The 21,034-nt window shown below is 40.4% G+C and overlaps 1 protein-coding gene across 1 annotated transcript; it reads right to left on the bottom strand.

Annotated features, from left to right (window-relative positions):
- Window positions 1-906: 906 nt before the first annotated feature.
- On the bottom strand, window positions 907-19,185 carry PLA2G15 (phospholipase A2 group XV). The gene is made up of 6 exons (XM_058034239.1): window positions 18,982-19,185; window positions 11,487-11,643; window positions 9,994-10,112; window positions 8,496-8,594; window positions 7,874-8,098; window positions 907-5,131 (listed from the first exon to the last, which is right to left on the bottom strand). The coding sequence occupies exons 1-6, from the start codon at window positions 19,115-19,117 to the stop codon at window positions 4,620-4,622; spliced, it is 1,248 nt and encodes a 415-aa protein (XP_057890222.1). The 5' UTR covers window positions 19,118-19,185; the 3' UTR covers window positions 907-4,619.
- Window positions 19,186-21,034: the final 1,849 nt, after the last annotated feature.

Here is a 21,034-nt window from a genome sequence, read left to right as displayed (position 1 = left end):
AGCCGGCACAGCAAAATAGCATCAGACAATCTGCAGCTGTAACTGTGTTATTTGGAGGTTGCACAAGCCCTGCTAACTCCAGTGTTACATCTTTAATCCAGCATTAGATCCTACACATGTCTCTCGTGGCTTTGCATCACTCTACCAGGCCTGTTATCACCCTGTCCTCCTCTTCCTCCCCAGCTTCTTGCAAGAGCTGGCACATGGCTTCAGTGCAGGACCCTCCCCATATTAACAGGGAGCTGGAAGAAGGCCACATTCCTCTTTTTCCTACAATCATATGGGGTCAAACCTTGAGGCAGGCATCAATGAGATCTGTTCTGGGACAAGATGTCCCAATAGTGCCTCTAGGGCACAGAGAGGAGAAGCAGTCACTAAAACTCTACTGGTGTTACAGTCATTATCACCTTAGAAAAACCCCAGATGCTCACAGAACCACTGCCTAGCATTACAGTTTCTTAGGAGCCACAATGCACTATTTCTAATTGGAAAAAGATTGTTTCATACAACTATAAAACTGTATGGTCATCATGCATGGGTTTGTGGGTCAGTTTGGAAACCAAAACCATAAAGGAGCTGCAGACATTTAAAACACTTCATGACTGAGGAACTAATCTCAAAATAATTACCTGAGCAGAGCTATAAGGCAACCTGAGAACTTTTTTTAACACAAGACAAGCAAGATGCAAGCAAAAAGAAATTGAGTAGACTCAATCCCACACCTCCATAAATTCAAGAACAATTAACAGTGAACTCCAAATGTACCACAAGACAGTAGGTGCATTTGGGAGATTAAGAAAGAATTACTGTGAGAGCCACCAATCATCTCTAGAGAAGAAAAACAGCACCAAGTTTTCATTTCCTCTGAGAACTGAGACAGCACATTATTCACAACAGGAGACAATCAGTATTAGATCAACTTTATTATATTATCAAATTTGACAATAAAATATTCAAAATCTATTGAACACATTCATACACAAGAACATATAAAATGCCAGGCCTCAGAATATGTTCTGTACAAAATACTGGTTAGTGTAGAGCAGCAAAGTCACTGCCAAACATTCCCTGAATTTAAGAGGGCCTTGAACACACTGTGCTCCAAGAATTACCTTAATACCAAACATTCCTTCCTTTGGTCTGCAAGTCCTTTGCAATTATTGCTAGTTAGTGAAGCTTTCTGCTTTTGTACAAATCACATAGTGACTCTGAACCTTTTCAGAAGTACTACAATGACAGCTGAAAGCTTCTTCAGCATTGTCTATACAAGTTGCCAAAAATAAGAAACACATTTGGTCCTCAAGACTAGTTTTGGTTTCTGAAAATATCCTGGAAGAATAAAACTAAGTAAAAATTATGGAAAGAGACACATAATTAATGCTTTAGGTATAACAAAGGTACACTAGTGAATTCAGACACTTCAGCTGTGCAGTGTGGCAAAGCACCTGAGTTAATCCTCTTATCAAAGTGCCACATTCTCACAAAATATATTTTTCAGACCTCCCTCCCCACAGGAATGGAGATAGCTCAGAACCCGTGGCTGCAGCAGGTCTGACAGCAGTGCTCAGTGCTGCCCCTGCAGAGGATCTGCTCAGAGAGCAGCCACTCCTCACACAGTGCAGGGCTTCCACTTCAGCAACTGGAATAATGCATTCACTTCTCAGTGAGAACTGCATCCTAACATACAAGAAACTGCAAATGAAAGGGCTGATGATCATTTGGAAGGGGGAAAAACGACCCCACACTTTCTGGACATAAAACTCCAGCCTGCAGATGCACCACAAGCAATCAAAGAACACCAGAGGTGCTGTTCTTGCTCTTACACAGTACTTAGGACTCAGGTACACACATTTCTTTACAACAGTACAACAAGGCTTTATAGTGACAAACAACAGAACAAACAAATAAAAGCCTCAAAAAACCTTCAGCTTCATTTTACCACATTAACTACCACAAGGCTTGTCTAGTAACAGAAAACTGGTATAGAAATCTTCAGTTTAAAAGATACAGCCAACTAATCTCAGAAACTGTACTAGGTTGCCAAAATTAGAAAATAATAAAAAAGTTGTGCTTTTTTCTTCTTTTGGGTCACAAAAAATGTATTTAAAAAGTACTAAAGAAAAGAGCCCAAGCATTTTTTGAATAATGTATTTTGGAACTTCAAATCACAAAAAACCCTGCCGCTAAATTCTTGCTAGGAGACTGAAGATGCTATTGATTAATGGGTAAGGATCCAAATGAATCTTACAAACATTCTCCAGATCAGGTTAAGAATTGTTTACCTATGTTGTTTTCTCATTTTTCAGCCCTTGATGTCTATGTTGGTATGCTGCAATAGAGCCTCCAGCTCCACTCAATCCAGTGCTTATTAACAGGCATTCTCCTTCAGCAAGAAACACAGATTGTGATTATATGTTTTCTGTAATTTATTCAGATAGCCATTTATTCAAAAATTGAGTCAGACCAAGGAAGAGCTTTATCATCTTCAAGCAGTCTTGGAACACAAGCCTGAAGCTTATCCAGCTGACAAGCCCTGCATAAAATAGATCACTTGGCTAAAGGGCAATTTCTGTAGGGATTTTTTGAAGGAGGGGTCGAGTTGGCTTTTTTCTCCCTCCTTGTTGTTGTAGGACTTCTTCTTTTGTGGGGATTGATTGTTTAAGTTGACTGGTTGTGGGTTTTTTTTGGGGGTTTTTTTGGGTTTTTTTTTTTCAATCTCAGCAGTTACACATTGCAAAGGCTGTGGACAAGTCAGTACTTACTCTGGAAAAGTCTAGGCAATATTGCTGCTGGACTATAGGGTCCTGGACAAATGAGGACAAGATTAATGATCCATTTTAAAAATCAGGAAAACATCTACACTCCCTCAACATAAGCACTAGGAAAAAATGCAGAGGGGGAAACAAAGCTACATAAGGAAGTTAAAACCTAGTAAGATAAACAGCTTGGTGATGACTCTAGTTCTAATTGTTTTGAATAAACAAAAGATTTCTGAATTAAAACTAAAGTCTTAAAACTACCTCCTGATTCCATTCTACAATAGCAGGAGTTCAAGCCCGTCAGTTCAACAGATCTTATTGATATGTCCAGTGGCAGAAAACATTTTAGGCATGCTACCAAAATCGTTTAAACTTTAGCCTTTAGACAAATTCAGTTTCTTAAGTAACAAATCCTTAATAGTTTGATGAGTTTCTGCAACTCTTCAAATATTTTTCTTGGAGAACCTAGCATTTTGAAAGCATTCTAAGCTGTGTTTTTAGAAAACTAAGTGCAGTCTAACTGGGTGATTTGTTTTAAAGCAAGCAAGAGAAAATTTTTGAGTATAACTATTTCTCCAACAGGACATCTGTAATCAGGGTGGTAGATATGATGGCCTTTAGACCTGAACTTCTGTGGAGGTCAGAGTTGAAATAACTATTTTAACATTGAGTAGAACAACACTGTAGGAAATTACAGAACTGCGTGTTCAGCAGTTTATAGAAACACTTAAGGAACCACATGTCCCAGCTTCTTTAAACAGCAAAAATGAAACTTGTAATCTATGGGAAATTACTTTTAGTCCTAAAGCAAAAAATTTCTTTTCAGTGGAATGCAATGTTGATCCAGTCACTGCTTAGTCAGATAACTGGATCAGAGCCAGAGTATTTGACTGAGAACAAGGTTTATACTCTATACTGGTTTTCATTCCCCACTCTATTTCAGAAGTTCACTTTTCTTTAAATACTGCCTACCATCCATTATCATTTCCACCACAGGAGGTTGTTTTCCACCCAGAAATGCAATTCTATACCTTAGAGATTGCCAGTATTCAATTAGCTTTGATTGGTGTGCTACTCCACACTGCTCCAAGTTATTACAAGCACCAACCACAGTTTAGCTTCATTCCCTCACTGAGAAATAAAGCACAGGCTGCGAACTCCTCAGACTCCAGACTGTATGTGATCAGGGATTCTAGAATTTGATGAGCAAACCATTTCCTCTTTCTAAAATAACCCAGTAGGGCACCTAATAAAGAAGCTTCAAGTAATTCACACATCTCTCTTTCCCCCCCACAGGCTGTAATAAATAAAAGTCTGGATTACAATGGTAGCACAGTTCCAGGCAGATCTCTTCCCTATTTTCCCTAGTAGATATGCACATTTACAAACTAATCCACTGGGAACTGTGGATCAGAATATGCGAGACCTTTTAAAATGCTTACTGTATTTGCCAAATTGTTAATACCATTCCCTTGGGCATCCAAAATTGCCATCCTTCCTAGCCTTCCACTCCAAAACTGCAAAGACCACACAAAGGAACTCTGGGATCTATAACTCCATGTGGCACGTGCAAGGGGCTGCACAGTCTCCAAATGAAAGTCTGTATGACCATTGGACACAACACCAGAGGCACCAAAATGCATATTTGACAAAATTTTCAGAATGTGAAAATATTATGAAACATCATGAACACAAATCAGAGACAAACAATCATTTAGAATACCAAGCAACTTGAAAACAACCTTTTAAAAAAGCAAAATAAATAATTCAAATATCTAAGTATCAAGGGATTAAAAGGCATTTCCCCATATTTAAGGGAAGGCATCACAGGTGAGGAAAATAACTATCAACACAAGGTTATCACAACTCAAAGAGCAGCTTTTTCACATAGGAGATCGTGGTTTCATTGGACAGCATTTGAATGTGCTCATTTCCTGCAAGCTCAAGCATCACCACTTCCTGTTCTTGCCTGTGCACCCACTTTCTACACTGCAAGGCACTCTGTAAGTTCACTGTACCATCCCCATCGCTGTAGAAGATCTTGGGCTCCCTGTCAGGGAAGCTCTCGTAGTGGAAGGAGTCGGGGGTTTCCACGCCCGTGCCATACAGGCAGTGGATGCGCACGCCGGGCGGGGTCATGGCGTACACCAGGGGCTCCGTGTCCTGCCTCATCAGCCAGCCATCCTCGAAGTTTATGTCCCTGTAGAACTTCCAGTAATCCCTCAGTGTGTAGTTGGCTGTGGGGGTGCTCACAAACACCTTGTCTGGAGGCCACGTGTAGTTGTAGGGCAGCATCCAACTCGTGGAAACTGCTGATCTCTGCTGGTCTCTGATCTTGAGGGAACTGATAACAGGGATTCTGTTGTTGTCACCTTAGGGAAAAAAAGTGGAATTTCATTATCCAGAAAGCAAGACATCAATCTTAATCAGTAACAATTACTAGCACTCATGGTGATAACATGAACAAGTTTGCTCCCCTTGCTTACAGTGACAATTTGAAAAGTTTTTCCTCATTTATGATTGTCTCATAAATTAACTTCTGCAAACTGACTTTTAATAACTTCCAAGATTTAAATATGAGTTGATAAATGACTGAAACAAATGGCTTAAACTAACACATTATTAAAGGATAATTTATATGCACCTTTCTGCATATTTTAACAATTGTTCTTCCATCTTCACAAAATCAAAAGCTGCTTACTAATTACAGTGATTACTTAAAAAAACAAAAACCTGAGACAAACACAAATTTATATTCCTTTTTTTTTTTCATTATCACAGTGGCTGTCACATCTCAATTGTTTTGTCAGCTGAACTTTGAATTTTATTTTCCATTATTAGATCCAGGTGGTTACAGCATGTAGTGGTCCAGGTCAACCATGCCATAAAAATTGAAATGCTGCAACTGAAACGACTCTTCAAAGAAAAATACACTTGGGTGGTATTTCAATTCCATGGGGTGGCACTGTTGCTTCGGCAAGGAGAAACAAAGCACAGTAATGCTATCTTTAGGAGGACTATATGGAGACATTGCTAGTCTGAAAGAGATAAAGGAAATTCAAATGCACAGCAAGAATCACAAAGGTCCTGAAAAATGGGTCTCATGATACTGTGTGGTGTAACAACTTCACTGTGCACTCTCACTGCTAAGTTACTGAACACTGCTTGGCAGCTTTCAGCAAAGAAAGCCCAAGTTCTGAACTGAACAATGAAAAGAATGTGCACAAGATTTATTTCCAGCAGAATAATCAAACACAGAACCTGACTATCCCAGCCTTCTCTTACAGAACTCTCACAAAGTGCTTCTCAAATCCTTTACTTTTCTCGTAAGTGAAGAAGTACACAATGGCCAACATCACATTTAAGTCAGCAGACACATCAAAACCTTAGGTGTAAGGAAGACACTGCTAATATTTCAACTTTTCAACACATTAAAAATAGAAACAAACCACTGTGAGCTTTGTGTCTTTGCCCACTATAGTGGGATACAGCAAAGCTCATGTACAAGTAGCTGAAAGTATCACAGAAATTTCCAGAAAACAATTCCACCTGTGTACTGTTTACCACTTTGATAACACAGCTGGATTTGACATGAAGTTCCTGGCATCACATATTATAAACAGGAATGGGAGCAGAAAGAATGCATTCATAGAGTGCCTTGTCTTTCCTGCTGAAATGCAGTATTTTCCTTTAAAGCTACAATTCTTCAGCATACTAACCCTAATAATTTTAGAAACTCTTAAATGGACTAATGCAGTCCAAGGGCTGATGGTGGTGCTTTACTACAGATATTTGAGACAGAAACAGCTTAAACCTGTACATTCTGATATTATGTTTGCCCATGTAATTTTCCCACATGGTTCTTAAGTTTCTGCTCCAAAACATAGAAGTTTAGTACAACAGATACACAGATTAAAATATGACTGACTATATTTTAGTATAAATTCAGCTATTCATTATGCATTAGTAGAATTAGCCCCTTGGCTTGAGATGCATTATAAAGTGTAGACAACGTATGAAGCAGAAAAGTTTAATCCAACAGAGATAAGGGACTATGAAATATAATAGTGTAATTTTATGAGGGTGATAACATTCTTCACTTCTTGCCATTTCTGTATCAAGCATGTCAGACAAAGTCTGTGGGAAAAGGGAATTAAATTTTTACAGTGACATTTCAACAGCTTTAACAATGTGTAAATTGGATGTTTGTATTGAGTCAAGTTTTCTAATTAGTAATGGAGTAGTGCACTACTGTTCAGAATCAAATGCCTTTGCTAAGCAAAGTATTCTTTGCTCTGTCCATGCATGGCTGACTCTTGCTGTGTGTTTTGCATTTTGATGAAGTCCAATTTTTGATGTCAGCTTTGATTAGGAAGAAGACAGTGGATATCCAAAGCTAACAAGTCAGAAACAAGCTACAAAACCAAGCCAGAAACATTGAGAACTAAATGTCAAAGCACATGATGCAATTATGGTATCACATGATGGGTAAGTGAACATTTTCCATCAGTCATTTTCAGTTACTTAGTGAAATACATTATGCTGCTTTATTCAATTTTTTTGGTTTTAGTCTCTGGCATATCCAGTGTGCTAAACCCAAGACCTCAAAGATTCACTTTCCTAATCTGCAGAGTTACAATTTTCACCTGACATTAACAGTGAACACAAGTTCCCCACCATCTCTACAAATTTCCTTTAACGTTAACCTCAAGCAGCTGTGTGATCTTTAATCAAAGGAAACTGCTGAATGTTCTGAAGTCCTTGGTAGCTTTGCAGTACTGAACAGAGATCAATCTGGCTGGTGGCAGAAGAGACAGAAAGGGAAGGCATCAGGCCAAACAGCAGACAACACAACAATCTGCTGAAAAAGGTCAGGAGAGGTCAAGAAGGGAGAAAGCTCCTGGTTACAGGATGTGGGAAATCTCAGTCCACCCCCACAAGCATGAAAGATAACAGTTGGCTTGCAGGGCTTGAAACACCTAGTTGTTATTGCTTACAAAAAAGTATTTTTCCCTTCATGGTACCTTAAACTCTCATCCTGCAGTCCCACAGTCCACAGCCTCGTTAGCACTGTGCACTACACGCAGCACAGGGCAAAGCCTCAAATTACCCACCTGAGGCCAGCACACGCAGAGTTTTGGCCACTCCCCCCCACGGAGCACCTAATGACACATAATCCTTGATGTACTTGTCCTTCCAATCCTGGGGCTGGCGGTTCAGGAAGTAGAGGGTGTACATGTTCCCCATGCTGTGGGCAATCAGCACAACAGGGCTCCCATACTGCTCGTACAGCAACTCGATCATCTTGCGAAGCGCCACAAAATAGTCTTCATTCTCATCTAAAATACACACATTACACAGTGAGAGTTCTTAACTGGGAATGCTGAGCTTTAAAAACAAGCTTTTAAATAATGGTGTTGAACTGTCTGCAGAATTAATAATGCAGACCTTAGAAATTTCAATATTGAATGGGAGGGTTGGGGGTTTTTCATACTTTGCTGAAATGGTTTTTTTCTGTTGTTTTGTTCTGGTTTTAAGCAAATTTTAAGTAGCAAGTTGTTTAAAGAAGAAAAAAAATGAAACCACAACACTGAGCTTGAATTTGTATCCAGGAGTACCCTGGTCCTGAGAACTAAACAAAACTAAGCTTTTAGATTGTGAAGGATGGGAGAAGTGATTCAATTTTTACTGGCTAGGAGAGTCAACATTTTATTAAAGTAACAGTATATTATTTACTTGGTGCCTTTCTCCAGTCATAAGGTGCTCCTCTTACGTCTTCATCACGTTTGTAGCCCCAATCTACTAAACTCTGCACCAACATATAAAAGTAACTTCCTGTAAATATCAGATAAGAGAAACAGAAGAGTAACAAGGTTAGTGTGAGAAGCAGCTGTCAGCCACTACTGCAAAACATGTTCCAGAGGCAGTATCTGTGACACCATATGTACACACTAAATCTGCAGTTTGCCTTTAACAATCTAGAAAGCTGCATGCATATTAAACAAAATGAGTTATGCTCACTATCCCCCAAAATCAACAGAATATCACCACTAAACCTTACTAGATGGCTGACCTCTCAAACCTTTTGGCAGCCAAATGTAGCATACACAAAGTGGATAAATTTTACTCAGCAGAGGAAAGTTTACCCTTGAACTGCAAGATAATAATTTCTGAGGGGTTTTCAGAGTCATAGCTTTTGTTGATTACAAATTGACAACAGGTAGGGAGTAACAGTTGGCCTGGACTTCAACATTTATTCTTGGAAACAAATGCTTATTATATACCCTAGGGCAGAACTCCAGAAACTACCCCAAAACCTTTTTTATCTCTGGGGTAGTGGACTAAGACTTAAGTAATTGAAGATAAAGCTGTAATAGCAAAAAGGGAAATAGCTGCAGACTGAATATTGAAAGATGTTACTTAATACAAGGTTTGACATGTGGGATTTAAGTATTACCTCGACTAAATGCATCAGAACAGTCTACTGAACATGAGAGCCATGTTTAAATTTTGAGCAGAACCTCATTTGTTAGTCTTGAATGTTTATCATACTGTCCCTCAAGTGGAGAATTGAATCATGGTGTAAGAGTGACCTAGTGCAGATCATTAAGCACATCACTGCCCTCAAAGAACAGACCCATGCAATGCAGCTCGTGAAGCTCAGTCCATTACTGACTATTCAACTCCTCCAGTCTTCAGCCACAGTGAACAACTCACAAAAGCTTATCAAACTCAGAGTTTTCTGAAACATGACTTCTACAAAAGCATCAAACAAAAAACCTGCCAACACATGAATGCAGAAATCTTTTGCAGCACAAATGCAATTATATAATTATTCTGATACCAGCAAAATACAAGGAGCTACACATTGTGGTACCATATCTCCCAATCCAATTAACCCAAAGAACAGCTTACTCAGAACTCATGCTTTTATTTCAGTTTTGCTTGTCAAGCTTCTGTCACAGAATTTTCTACTCAACCCATCTCATTTTCAGAAAGCATCTGTCCTCAATATGCCTACTCAGATTTCATCCACCAAACTTAGATTTGACTAAATACCATGGAATCTTCTTGTCTCAATCTGTCAGGCCACACAACAAATGAAACAATACAATGCAATGAAAACTCTTAAAAGCCAAGTGATTTGAAATCACATTTCAGGAGCTTGTTGCATAAAGACAAATGAGAAAAACCCTGCAAGTGACAAAGCACTTGAGACACAGCTTGTACATACCAACACTCCTTTTACTTGGGTCAAGAAATTCCAAGGAAAACGTCTGCCCAAAGCCTGGCACTCTGATATCCACCCCATCTGGTGGTTTTGTGATCTTACTTGTTCGATTATACACCAGCCTGGGGAGGAGGGGAAGGAAAACAATGAAAAAAGCCATGAACCATGTTTTATTGCCACATGACAACCCTCAATTACACTGGGTCTTACATTCTGAGTGCAGTACAAGAACTTTAAGTGCTGTTACTCAGAAGGAGGAAAAAACCCAACCCAAGCAGACATGATCAGAGTACTCTCATGGCTAAGAGATTATACAGTGCAAACAATTACTTTAATTACTTCAATGCTTCATGGTACAGAATCTAAAACTTTTTGTCTCTGTAAAACTGAGCATATGGAAGTGCAACTGAACTTCACCTTTAAAATATCAGCTTCTTTATATAGTTCTACACCATTTGACTTTGCATTGAGCCACAAAATGGAAAAACTTATGAAGAGCATAGGAATGTGGCACTAGGACAGAAAATACCTATTAAATCAGACATCAAAAATATTAACCTACCTAAAAATTATTAATTTCTATTTAACTAGAAACACCCATACCAGCATAGGGAATACTTTATTTCCTGACTAATGACAACTAGCACCTCAGTAAACACATTGAGGTATTGAGTGTTGTGTAAATACTTTTCAAATCAACTTAGGATGTGAGGAATCTGGAGCATTGAGTCAGGAGTTTATTTCTTTAATCATCCCTGTTATTACAGTTGGGGGTTGGTTTGTTTTTAGTACCATATCAATACAATTGCCATTTCTGAATGCAAGTTTTTGCTCCTAGATGGAGTCTAAGAATCTAAACTGATGCACAAATCTCTTAACAAAAATCTCTAATCCATAAGGCACAGGGCAAGACAAAGCAGATTACTTTACAACAGCTCAGTACATTCATAAAAGAGCAAAATGCCAACATAATAGTTTTTAATTGCACCAGCTAATTATTTCTTGTTTTCATACATATATTTATATTAATTTACAGGAACACTAATAAAAACAGATTAGAAATAACATGAAAGCTTTAAATTAGGCAATTCTTAAAACCAAAATATTTCAGCTGGAACTTTCTGTGCATCAGTTTCTGCCCATTTCCTCTTGTCCTATTGCTTGGCAAAAAAAAAAAAAAAAAAAAAAAGGGAAGAAAACCTCCTCCTTGAGATAAGGGCCATAGAGGAGTCTAACAAGTGCTCAAACCTACACTGAGTCACTGGTAGAAGAGAAAGGGGAAGAAATTAAGAGAGCCTCTGCTCCTCATCAGCAATTACAGCCACTTGAGATGAAACAGAGCTGCATCCTCAGACCCATCCTGTTAGCCTACCCAGCAGAATTCCAAATCATTCCTTTCACTGCTCTTGAATCAGAAAAGTAATTTAAAGGCAGCCATTCTGCATGTCAACCTATGGAAAGGATGGAACTGCAAAGAGCAACATTTCTGCTCTTACCTGATATTATCAATCCAGCAGTCAATGATGACAGGCAGAAGCAATTCTAGATTCAGCCAGAGTGTAAAATAACTGTCTGTCTTCTTAGAGCAGAGATAATGCACCACTGATGGCTTATCTAACTTTGCTTCCAACTGATTACCTAAGTCCCCTGGAACTGAAAAATATAAAGAGAGAGAGATGTAAAAAGGAGACAGTTAATTAAAGCATATAACATTTTCTATTGCAGTATACACAGCTAAATACTGTAGCCCTTATGTGCATGATCACTGCACCCAGAGACACCATCAGGTTTTGTAATTGGAGAACAAATACTACATAAGAAGGTACTACATATACATTTTCCACTGAAAATATTTATATACTTTCAAAGCTCGTTACCTGAGAAACCAACATGTAGAATGATTCTGGATGAACAGCTCCTAACTTCAAAGAGCAGACTATAAAGGAGCATGTAAGGCCATAGGTATGAAAAAAAAAAGATTGTGTAGGACATCAAACTGATCTGGGTTTCCAAGTACCGACTGAATCTTTCTGTAAGAACTTTTTTTCCAGAGCACCACAACTACACCATTTTCTTCTCTTTAAATGGCTGCCTGTAAACTATCAATTTGACATTAGAAATGTAAAAAGTAAAAGACTGATTTATATTACTTATCTTCCCTTCTTCACATAAGACCAGACTTTTACAACACAAGACATGGTTGGCTAACAATGTAAAAATGCAGTTTTATCTCTTTTACATTCAGGTTTTGGCAACAACAGTTACCTTTTTTCCTTTGGATACCTTACCTGAGTAAGACTTGGTGGAAAGGGTCTTGGCTATTTGCACCTTCTTAAGGCATATATTAAATGTCAGTATTCCTTTGACTATGGTTTATTCTTCATTATTTTTTAAACCCTAGATGGAAACATGAATGCTTTCCCAAACTGGAATTAGTCTTAACCAAACATTAACAATTTTCAGCACAAAGTTTTCAGAGAAACTTCTTGCATTGTTATGCTTAGCATTTTTTCCTCAAGAACCAGAAAGAGAAAGCATTTCAGTAACTGAAAAGTTTCTTTGTATTAGAAAAAATTAGAAGTTAGGCACTTCTTAAAGGTTCCCTCCACTCCCTTCAGGTCTACAAAGCCCCCTTTTTAGGGTTTTGAAGTTTTTTAATGCAGGTCTACCCACACATTTGTTCCCCCTATCCTCCAGTAAACAGTGCAATCAAATCAGTTTGAGTTCTATAATACACTGGTACTTAGCAATGGTTTAAGGAAAGAGAGAATACCATTTAGCAGAATGCCTAATTTAACCAGAAAACCAGATGTGCTTTTAGAAAAAAAGTTATTGCAGAACTGAAAAAGGCCAAAACTTCAGATAACCACATTCTTACAACCTCCAACCACAGCAGGTTTTGCTCTACCATGAGATGTACCACAGGATTTCTTTATTAACTACCTCTACTTTCTCATTAGGTTTTTAGCAGCTTTATTTTTGTCACCTTAAGTGAAACGTTAAAAGGCCCAGTAGCTGACCACGGTTTATTTTAGGTCATATTTCAAGGACTCTGATATACTGGAAAGCATAGTAAGGGAGATTTCAGCATTGCATCACACCTTAGAAGGAGTTTACTGAAGTTCAGTCTTGTAACCTCACAGAATCCTACTGAGGAATTGCTTAGAAAACTATGACAACAACTTGTTCCAGTCTCGTGCCTCTGCCCTATCAGTGCTTTTAATTGGAAAGGGAACAGAACGTAATTCTATTTATATCAATCTTTCATGACTGGCCAGTTTCTGCAGCAGACCTGCCAAGGACAGAACAGGTTGATTTTGTCTTCAGTTTCAACACGAAACAAAGAAGGGTGACATTTTGTTCTAGCCTAAAATCTCACTTCCTTGGGTAAAAATAAAGTTCTTCCAGCAAAGACACCCTTCAAAGACTTAGACAAACACCTGGGGTATTAAAGTTTGGAGAACTTGCTGAGGTTTCCAAACTGCACTCAATCAATCACAAGCACTCCTGCTCAGAGCAGGGAAAACTCACAGCTGAAGAAGTTTCAGATTATAATCAAGATACATCTATCAACAAAGCACTGAAAGCAGGAAACTGTACAAAATCTCACTTTGACTTAATGGAATGATCTCAGATTAACTGCAACTTTCATTTAGTTAAGAAATTTTATCTTCAAGCTTCTGGATGATAGAGGCTCTGCTCCTGTGTCCAATTCAGGACACAAGATGAAAAACATGACATACTGATGTTACTCAAGGGATGATAAGAAACAAGATGAAAAACGGCAATTTTTTCAATTCTAAACAGAAGATAAAGGACAAGTTCTACCTGTGCAAAGACAAATACTGTAGCTAAAAATAAATTCTGATGTACAGGTATGATGCCTGTTTGTTTGTAAAGCAGGGACTAACAAAAATGTTTTTGTCATGTTTACATTTCCATATTAACAGTGAAGTTGCTAATCACTATCACTCACACCTTAGGGCTCTTTTATTTTCTAAAGTCTACTTTGCAAACTGAAGATGCTTTGTGATGAACCTATAGGAAACAATACAAAATTTTGATTTTGAGATTATGGAAAAAAAACATGCAAGCTCTTCAGCCTTCAACCCAACCAGTTTAACAGTGTTAATGATTTACATTTTGGCTGGAGAACTACTTAGTGGTTTTTTATAAGTAACAGGTTAAAAAATATCACACTGAAGATTAATTCTGTAGGTTAAGGACATAGCTTTCTAAATTTTCTATGGTGGAATTTGAAAGCAGTAGAAAAACATGTTTCCTTTGCTTTCAGGCCATACAGAGGATGGACCTGCAGGCAGAGTAATCTGTATGCAATTTTTCTACTCCTCTCATCTACCAATATCTGCAGTTCCTAAACCTTTTTGCTGGAAATATTAAAGAGAGTTCTTTAAAGATCTAAAAGTTCTTTTTAAAGTCTGCAAACTGACCCGAAAATAACTTGTTTGTGAAGTTCTGCAAAACACATCAGCACTAGTTAAGACCGGATGTCCAAGACAAGATCTTCAGCAGTGCCTTGCTTCCCTAATTTGCAGCTGTGTAATTCCTCTGTTGATTTCAGAACTGCATCATTTGGAAAAATTAGATTTCTTATTCAGCAGAAAAATGTGTTTCCATAAGATTTTGTGTTCTATCAGTTCTAGAACATCCTCCTTTTTCAAAAACATGCTAATCCCAACAAAACTCACTCTAATCATCAGTAAGCCAAATTTACTTCCAATATTCATAGTATCCTTGGCTAATTTTGTGGTCTCATATGGCCTGACAAAACTAGTAGATCTCCCTCTGGGATGTGTTTTTATATGATTAAACTGTAAAGAAAAGCACATTTAGAAATATCATTAGAGTTTAAGAGAGGTAATAGACTGTGAATTGCAGTAATTAGCTTTAGGACACATTCCTATCACTATCCTTAAGTCTTAATGACAGATTCACAGTTCCCACCAAGAGACAAGAAGCAAATTGCACCCGAAAAGTGACTTGCCTTAAGACTGCTCAGATAACAAAGAAAAAAGATCATCCAACAAATGTCCAAATATGAGGATCCTTAGAAAAAAAAAAGGCATCTATTTAATAACAGGGTGGGGAGCCAGGATATTTTTTCATGCAGGGGAAAAAGAAAAAAAGGGCCAGCAGTTGGTACTTTTTTATTGCTTTTATCTGAAATGCAAATGCCTTTGGGTATTTATCAACTATTGTAACTTTTTAACCAGTATTATTTCCTCAAATAACTGTTGTCTCTTTGGTTCTATAAATTAGTCTTCCTGCAAAATGAAGCAACTTCCCAGGAAAATTAATTTTAAACTCTGACTACAGGTCTTTGAGAATGTCTTGAAGCAGCTCTAGGCTCTATAGACTGCCACAGAAAAGGCCTTGTTTAAAATTAGGAACAAGAAAGCAAACAACGTCTCACATGATACTTCCAGATACCTTGGATCACATGAGGCATAAACATTTAAATCACTCCTGACATCTAGCCAGCTGACCATACAAACACACACAGCTCAATTAGCAGTCAGCAGGAATTCACAGGCACGGCTCCTTTGCATGTAAATCAATTATTAACAAACTTCATTTAGGTGTCTTTCTAGAAAACTTTAGCCAAGTACCTAACAAATTGTTTGCAGAAGGTATCAGAACATTGATATAGTTATTGTGTTGAGTCAGCTGTAAAAGGTAAAGAGCTCAGTGCATCTGACACTGATCTTATAAGGATGGGTTACCAGCTCCAAAAATGTCCAAGACACGAGATAGTATGCAGTGATTATTGATGGACTGTATCAGAGAATGAAGAACAGCCACAAAAACTGCTTGAAACTAGCATTAAAGACAAGCCTGTTGAACATCACCAAACTAATAAGAGAAGGGTAAAAAAATACAGTTCATCTAAATAAAAGCAGATATGCAGAAGTGATTGCACAAAATATATGTAATATACATTTTTAGTAGAACAGAAGCATTCAGTGAGTTATTTTGGTTCTTAAAGAAGATTTTTCTGTATGATTACATCATCCTGGCTAAATAGAAAACACTTTAAAAAAGGCATAAAAGCATGTCAGTACCATAATTAGTCCCCTTTTCCCCAAAAACACTTGGGAAAGGAATCTGAGACAATCACCTTAGGTTTTAATGAGAATTGGGTCTTATATCAGGTCTTCAGGCAGGCTCTGTAATAAGGTTTTGACTTTCACCTGCTTCTTCTTCTCTAATGTCACTATTGTGTAAATATACTTCAATACTTTATTTACATCTCAGAGAAAACCAAGCAATTGCATTGCAGTATTTTGCTGCCAGTTACTACCTGTGGCACTTGGTCCCTGGTGTTGCTCCTTTGGTATGAATGAACACCAGCTCCAGGCAGAGCAGCTCCTGTTCCTAAGGAACCTCGAGTATGCACAGACCAGCTTAAAAGCAACCTAACCCAAGCCATGTGGTGCCACTCTCCACATTCCTTGTGCCAGCTCCTCCATTAAAGTAATTCAACTACAAAATTAATCACTTCTTCCTCATCAGGCTATTTCCTCATGCTTTAGCAAGACAAAGGACTGCACGAAGTGGCCAGCAAACAGGTACAAGGAAAGCTGGGTGAGCACTAATGAGCTGTTAGACTGGCACAGCTGTTCCACAGAGCCACCTTGCACCTGAGCCAGCGGGGGCTCCCCAAACCTGAGCTGCTGCCATCACAGCTGTGGCCAAGAGTTACAAGGCTGTCTTCGTGCAGCTCAGCTGTTTTCAGGTGTGAGACTCCTCAAAGCAGCAGTTTGTCAGTAGAACAGAAGTTACCCACACATGAGCAACACTCCATATTTTGCAAGATTTTGCTCTAGTTCCCCTCTGTTACTTGGGTAAGAGTAGATTGCAACTGTAAAGTGGGGTCATTACACAAAAGGTTTGAGAGCAAGCTACACTGTGTCTTGTGACCACCCCGGTCCAAAACATTTCTGAAGTGATCACTATGTTGACAATATTCCTTTTAACAGCATTTCTTCTCTCTTTATTCCTTAAGATCAGGTGGCCAACTTGTCACATACAGAGTGTGACCAAACTTAATTCCCCTTTCTACTGAGGCATGTTAACCTCCAAACAGATCAAGAGGGAGTGCTTTGATCATGAGAACTGATCAAAGTTAGGTAAAAATTTATTTTAAAAATGAACTTACATGAGAAGTTAGGAGTCTGGATGCCAGTCTGATAAATCAGGAGGATCAACTCTGGATTCCTACCTCGTATGGGCTCCATATTCATCTCCTATACAAGCTTGTATAGGCTTCTATAATGCAGACTTATAGCTCTAAATCTTTTTCATTTGCATATCCAGGTGATGTGGGTTTTTGTCCCTTCCCCCAAACACCTGTGTTAAGCCAGCACTTCGAATGCTTCCCTAAATGATTCTCATAAGCCCTTCCATCATCCTCATCAAAGCAATTCCTAAAAAGCTTATTTTAACATACCACAAGTACAAGAAGGAGGAGAACTAGGCAACAAAAAATCCAGGGAATTTTAAAATGCAGAGACTGACTAGAAGACAGAGATACAAGTTCTGCAGCATTTGATGAAAATTCACTGTAACAGCAAGAGAGTCTGTTGTAAAGCACTGCGGATGAACATGTGCTCAGCCACACAGTATTTACCAGAATGTCTCTTCAGGAAATGTAGGTCAGCCACAGTTCTTAAAAACCATCCTTAGGGAACATATATACTTACAGAAGATCCATCAGTAGTAAATCCACACTTCTACAGTCAGTAACCCTTTCTGCCAGTTGCTTTTAAATCTTTGATTCCTTTCCAGATAGAGTTCAATAAAATCAGCAACTAAAACATCTCTGTCATCAGGAAGCTTGCACTGGAGCAAGTGCCAAGGCCTATTGCTACATCCAGCACCACAGAGTGGAAAGATGGCATAAAAGATTGTTTCTAGCCTCCTCAGACAGAATTCAAAGAATTCTTGCTGCTTCAACTCCTGCCTCTTAGGACACCCTTCTGTAGTTTCTACTTCCAAACCACAGCCTGTCAGGCAGTACAGAGACCTTCTAAGAACTGTGGATTTGTACACACTGTGCCCTGAGATAACAAGAACATTTTTTAATATGCTCTGGTAGAGTTTGCCCTTATAAGTCAGAAGTTTGTAACAGTAGTAACAAAGTCACCATCAGAGCCTAAATAACTATCAAGAAATGGAAACTGAACAACATGCCACTTTTCCCATCTTCTTAGTTTTTCTTCCCCTGTGACCATCAAGATAAGAACATGCAACATGCTGAATATATTCACAGGACTGGCTACTGACATTACTGTCACTAAATGCACTTGCTTCTTGGAATGCTTAAGAACTACAGTTTCAGTAGACAAGTTATCAAAACATTTAAAATTTATTTACATCTTATTACCAATGGATACAAAAAGAAACTAACAAGTATTACTTATTAACTTGCATACGAATATTATCTGCATATTCACTACAAATTATTTTGTGTTATCAGGTGAAACGACAGGCCAGTAACAAATACTCGTTTTTCATGTCATATGATGAAACGCCTATTTTTTTTTTTTTTATTTTGTAATTCAACTGCTGAAACACCCAATCACTCCTCCATCCACATCCTTCACGAAAGGTTCCTAGAGAGGAAAGACTTAAGCAGGGATGCTCTGGTGTTACTTAATGATCTCGATGCGTATTAAAATGAGCCTTGTCTGTCCCCCTCCGGCTGCCAGGCCAAGGCAGCCCCAGCCCGGAGCTCCGTCCGCCTGGCCGGGCCGGGCCGAGCTGCCAGCGCCGGGGCAGCTGCGGAGCCGCCGCTCGGTGCCCACGGAGCCCGGGCAGTGCCAGCGGCGGGCGGGGCGCGCTCCCCGCGGCCGTGCCGAGCCCGCAGCGCCCCGGGCCCCCCCGCCGGGGGTGGGTAACGGGGCCGGCGGGCTCAGCTCAGCTCAGCCCGGCCCCGCAGTGCCCGCCCCGCCGCCCCCCGGCTCTTACCCAGCACCACGGGCGGCCCCGCGGGCCGGCGGCGCGGCGCGCTCCCGCCACCGGGACACAGCAGCAGCAGCAGGAAGAGGCTGAGGAAGGAGCTCCGTCCGGAGCGCGGGAGCCTGGCGCCAGCCGGCAGGAACATCGCCCCTGCGCATAACCCCGGGGCCGGGAGCCGCCACCGCTGCGCCGGGGCTGCTGCGGCCCGGCCAGAGTGCGGCCCCGCCGCCCGGCACGGCCAGAAAAGGGCCCGCCCGCCCCGCCGGGCCCGCCCCCGCTCGCGTCACCGCCGAGCGCGGAGGGCCCGGGCGGCCGCCGCTCGGCCCCGGCTGTGGGAGCTCGGTCCTCCTGCGGAAAGCCCTGTCAGTGTGGTGGCCCCGGCTGTAGGAGCTCGTTCCCTGCCAGTGTGGTGGCCCCGGCTGTGGGAGCTCCATCCCCCCGGGAAAGCCCTGTCAGTGTGGCTGGCCCGACTGTAGGAGCTCCATTCCCTCTCAGAAAGCCGTGTCAGTGTGGCGGCCCGGGCTGTGGCAGTTCGTTCCCTGTCAGTGTGGTGGCCCCGGCTGTGGGAGCTCCATCCCCCCGGGAAAGCCCTGTCAGTGAGGCGGCCCCGGCTGTGGGAGCTCCATTCCCCCCTCAGAAGGCCGTGTCAGTGTGGCGGCCCCGGCCGCAGGCACAGACAGCTGCTCCGGACAGGTAGGGACAGCTGCCCCCCGTTCTGTTGGGGCCGGCAGAACACTCTAAGGAGGGAGATGTGCTAAGGGAGCAGAGATGTCTCTCATTATTACATCTACAGTTGTTTGGTCGTGAAAATCTAACAGCTAAGTTAATGGGCGTTTGCTGCAAAACATGTCTAAAAATAAGTAGCGCAAAAGGGGCGTGGTCAGAATGGTTGAAAGCCGAAGTGCTTGGAAGAGCTGGGAATTAGTGTCACACGGTCAAAGGACTGGGCATCTGATAGAGGAGCTCACGGGCATATCTGCACTTCAGGCAACACCCAACTCACCCGGGAGCTAATTGGTACAGAGGATCCCTGGGATCAGGCGTTTGGCAATACTGAGAGGAAAAAAAATCATTAGACCTTTATACATGTAACAAGAACAGGCTGTCCTGTAATTACAGTAATTTGGAACCAGAAGTGTTATAAGCCTTAGTGCTTCAGCAATACCAGTTAGTAGGGGCTACGTGCTCTGTTTGGTGTGCAGGTCGTTTGATGGGTGTCTGCCTGTGGAGAGGAACAAGGAAGGGTATCCATAGAAGCAGAAATTAAATAGAGAAAAAAATTGGAACCAGTGCAATCACAGCTCATGGTCAGTAATGATTGTGCTGATGGACTGGACAAGATTTCCTTGATTCAGTCATATATCTGCTCCTGCTGTGGAAATACACTTTCTAAGCCAGATGTTAGCAATTCATGCTCAGGATAAAGCTATTTCTGACAAGCAATTCATGCTCAGGATAGAGCTATTTCTGACAAGGTTATTTTGCAACAGGAGCACTGCACTGTCTACTTCACAGCTTCCTACATCCCCCAGTGGGTCTAATAATTTTCAGAAATATTCCTACCTTGAATGGTTAATACATGAGCATGAACAATATCACAAGTGAAGGTGTAAGGGAAAGACTAGTAGAAGTAGAATTTCTGGCCTCACTAAATTCAGTATTCAGCAACTTCTGTAATTCCTGGAGAGAGACATGTCAGATATTTGTATGTGAAGGCAGAATCTGGTAAATCAGATACACAGCCTACTGAGAGGAGTTTTAAAAAACTGCATTGTCTTGGCATTAACATGGAAGCAGAAGGATACATCTTCCTCCTTAAATAAGAAAATTAAAAAACAAATATTCAAGGAAGGTAAGGCTAAATATAAATATAGACTTGCCTTTTTCTAGGCAGGAGCCACACCTTGTGTGTTTACATCCAACAAACCCAAAGACAGGTGCTTAGTCACCATGCAAGTGTTGACATGAAATTACCTCCTACTGAGGCAAACTGCAGGGTGTGCAAGTGTGACTGACTAAAAGTGATTGCAACAGGGAACCTCGTGTATGAATTAAAAGTTAC

Source organism: Melospiza georgiana, chromosome 14, assembly GCF_028018845.1.
Source record: "Melospiza georgiana isolate bMelGeo1 chromosome 14, bMelGeo1.pri, whole genome shotgun sequence".
Taxonomy (NCBI): Eukaryota; Metazoa; Chordata; class Aves; order Passeriformes; family Passerellidae; genus Melospiza; species Melospiza georgiana.
This window is presented reverse-complemented; position numbering and strand designations above follow the sequence as displayed.

Excerpts from the sequence above, each read along its gene's own strand:
- PLA2G15 (XM_058034239.1), bottom strand. The coding sequence starts at position 19,117 with ATGTTCCTGCCGGCTGGCGCCAGGCTCCCGCGCTCCGGACGGAGCTCC. Across the intron at positions 10,113-11,486 it reads TGCTGGATTGATAATATCAG|GCTGGTGTATAATCGAACAA; the intron begins GTAAGAGCAGAA and ends CCTCCTCCCCAG. Across the intron at positions 8,099-8,495 it reads TGACTGGAGAAAGGCACCAA|ATGAGAATGAAGACTATTTT; the intron begins GTAAATAATATA and ends TGTGTATTTTAG.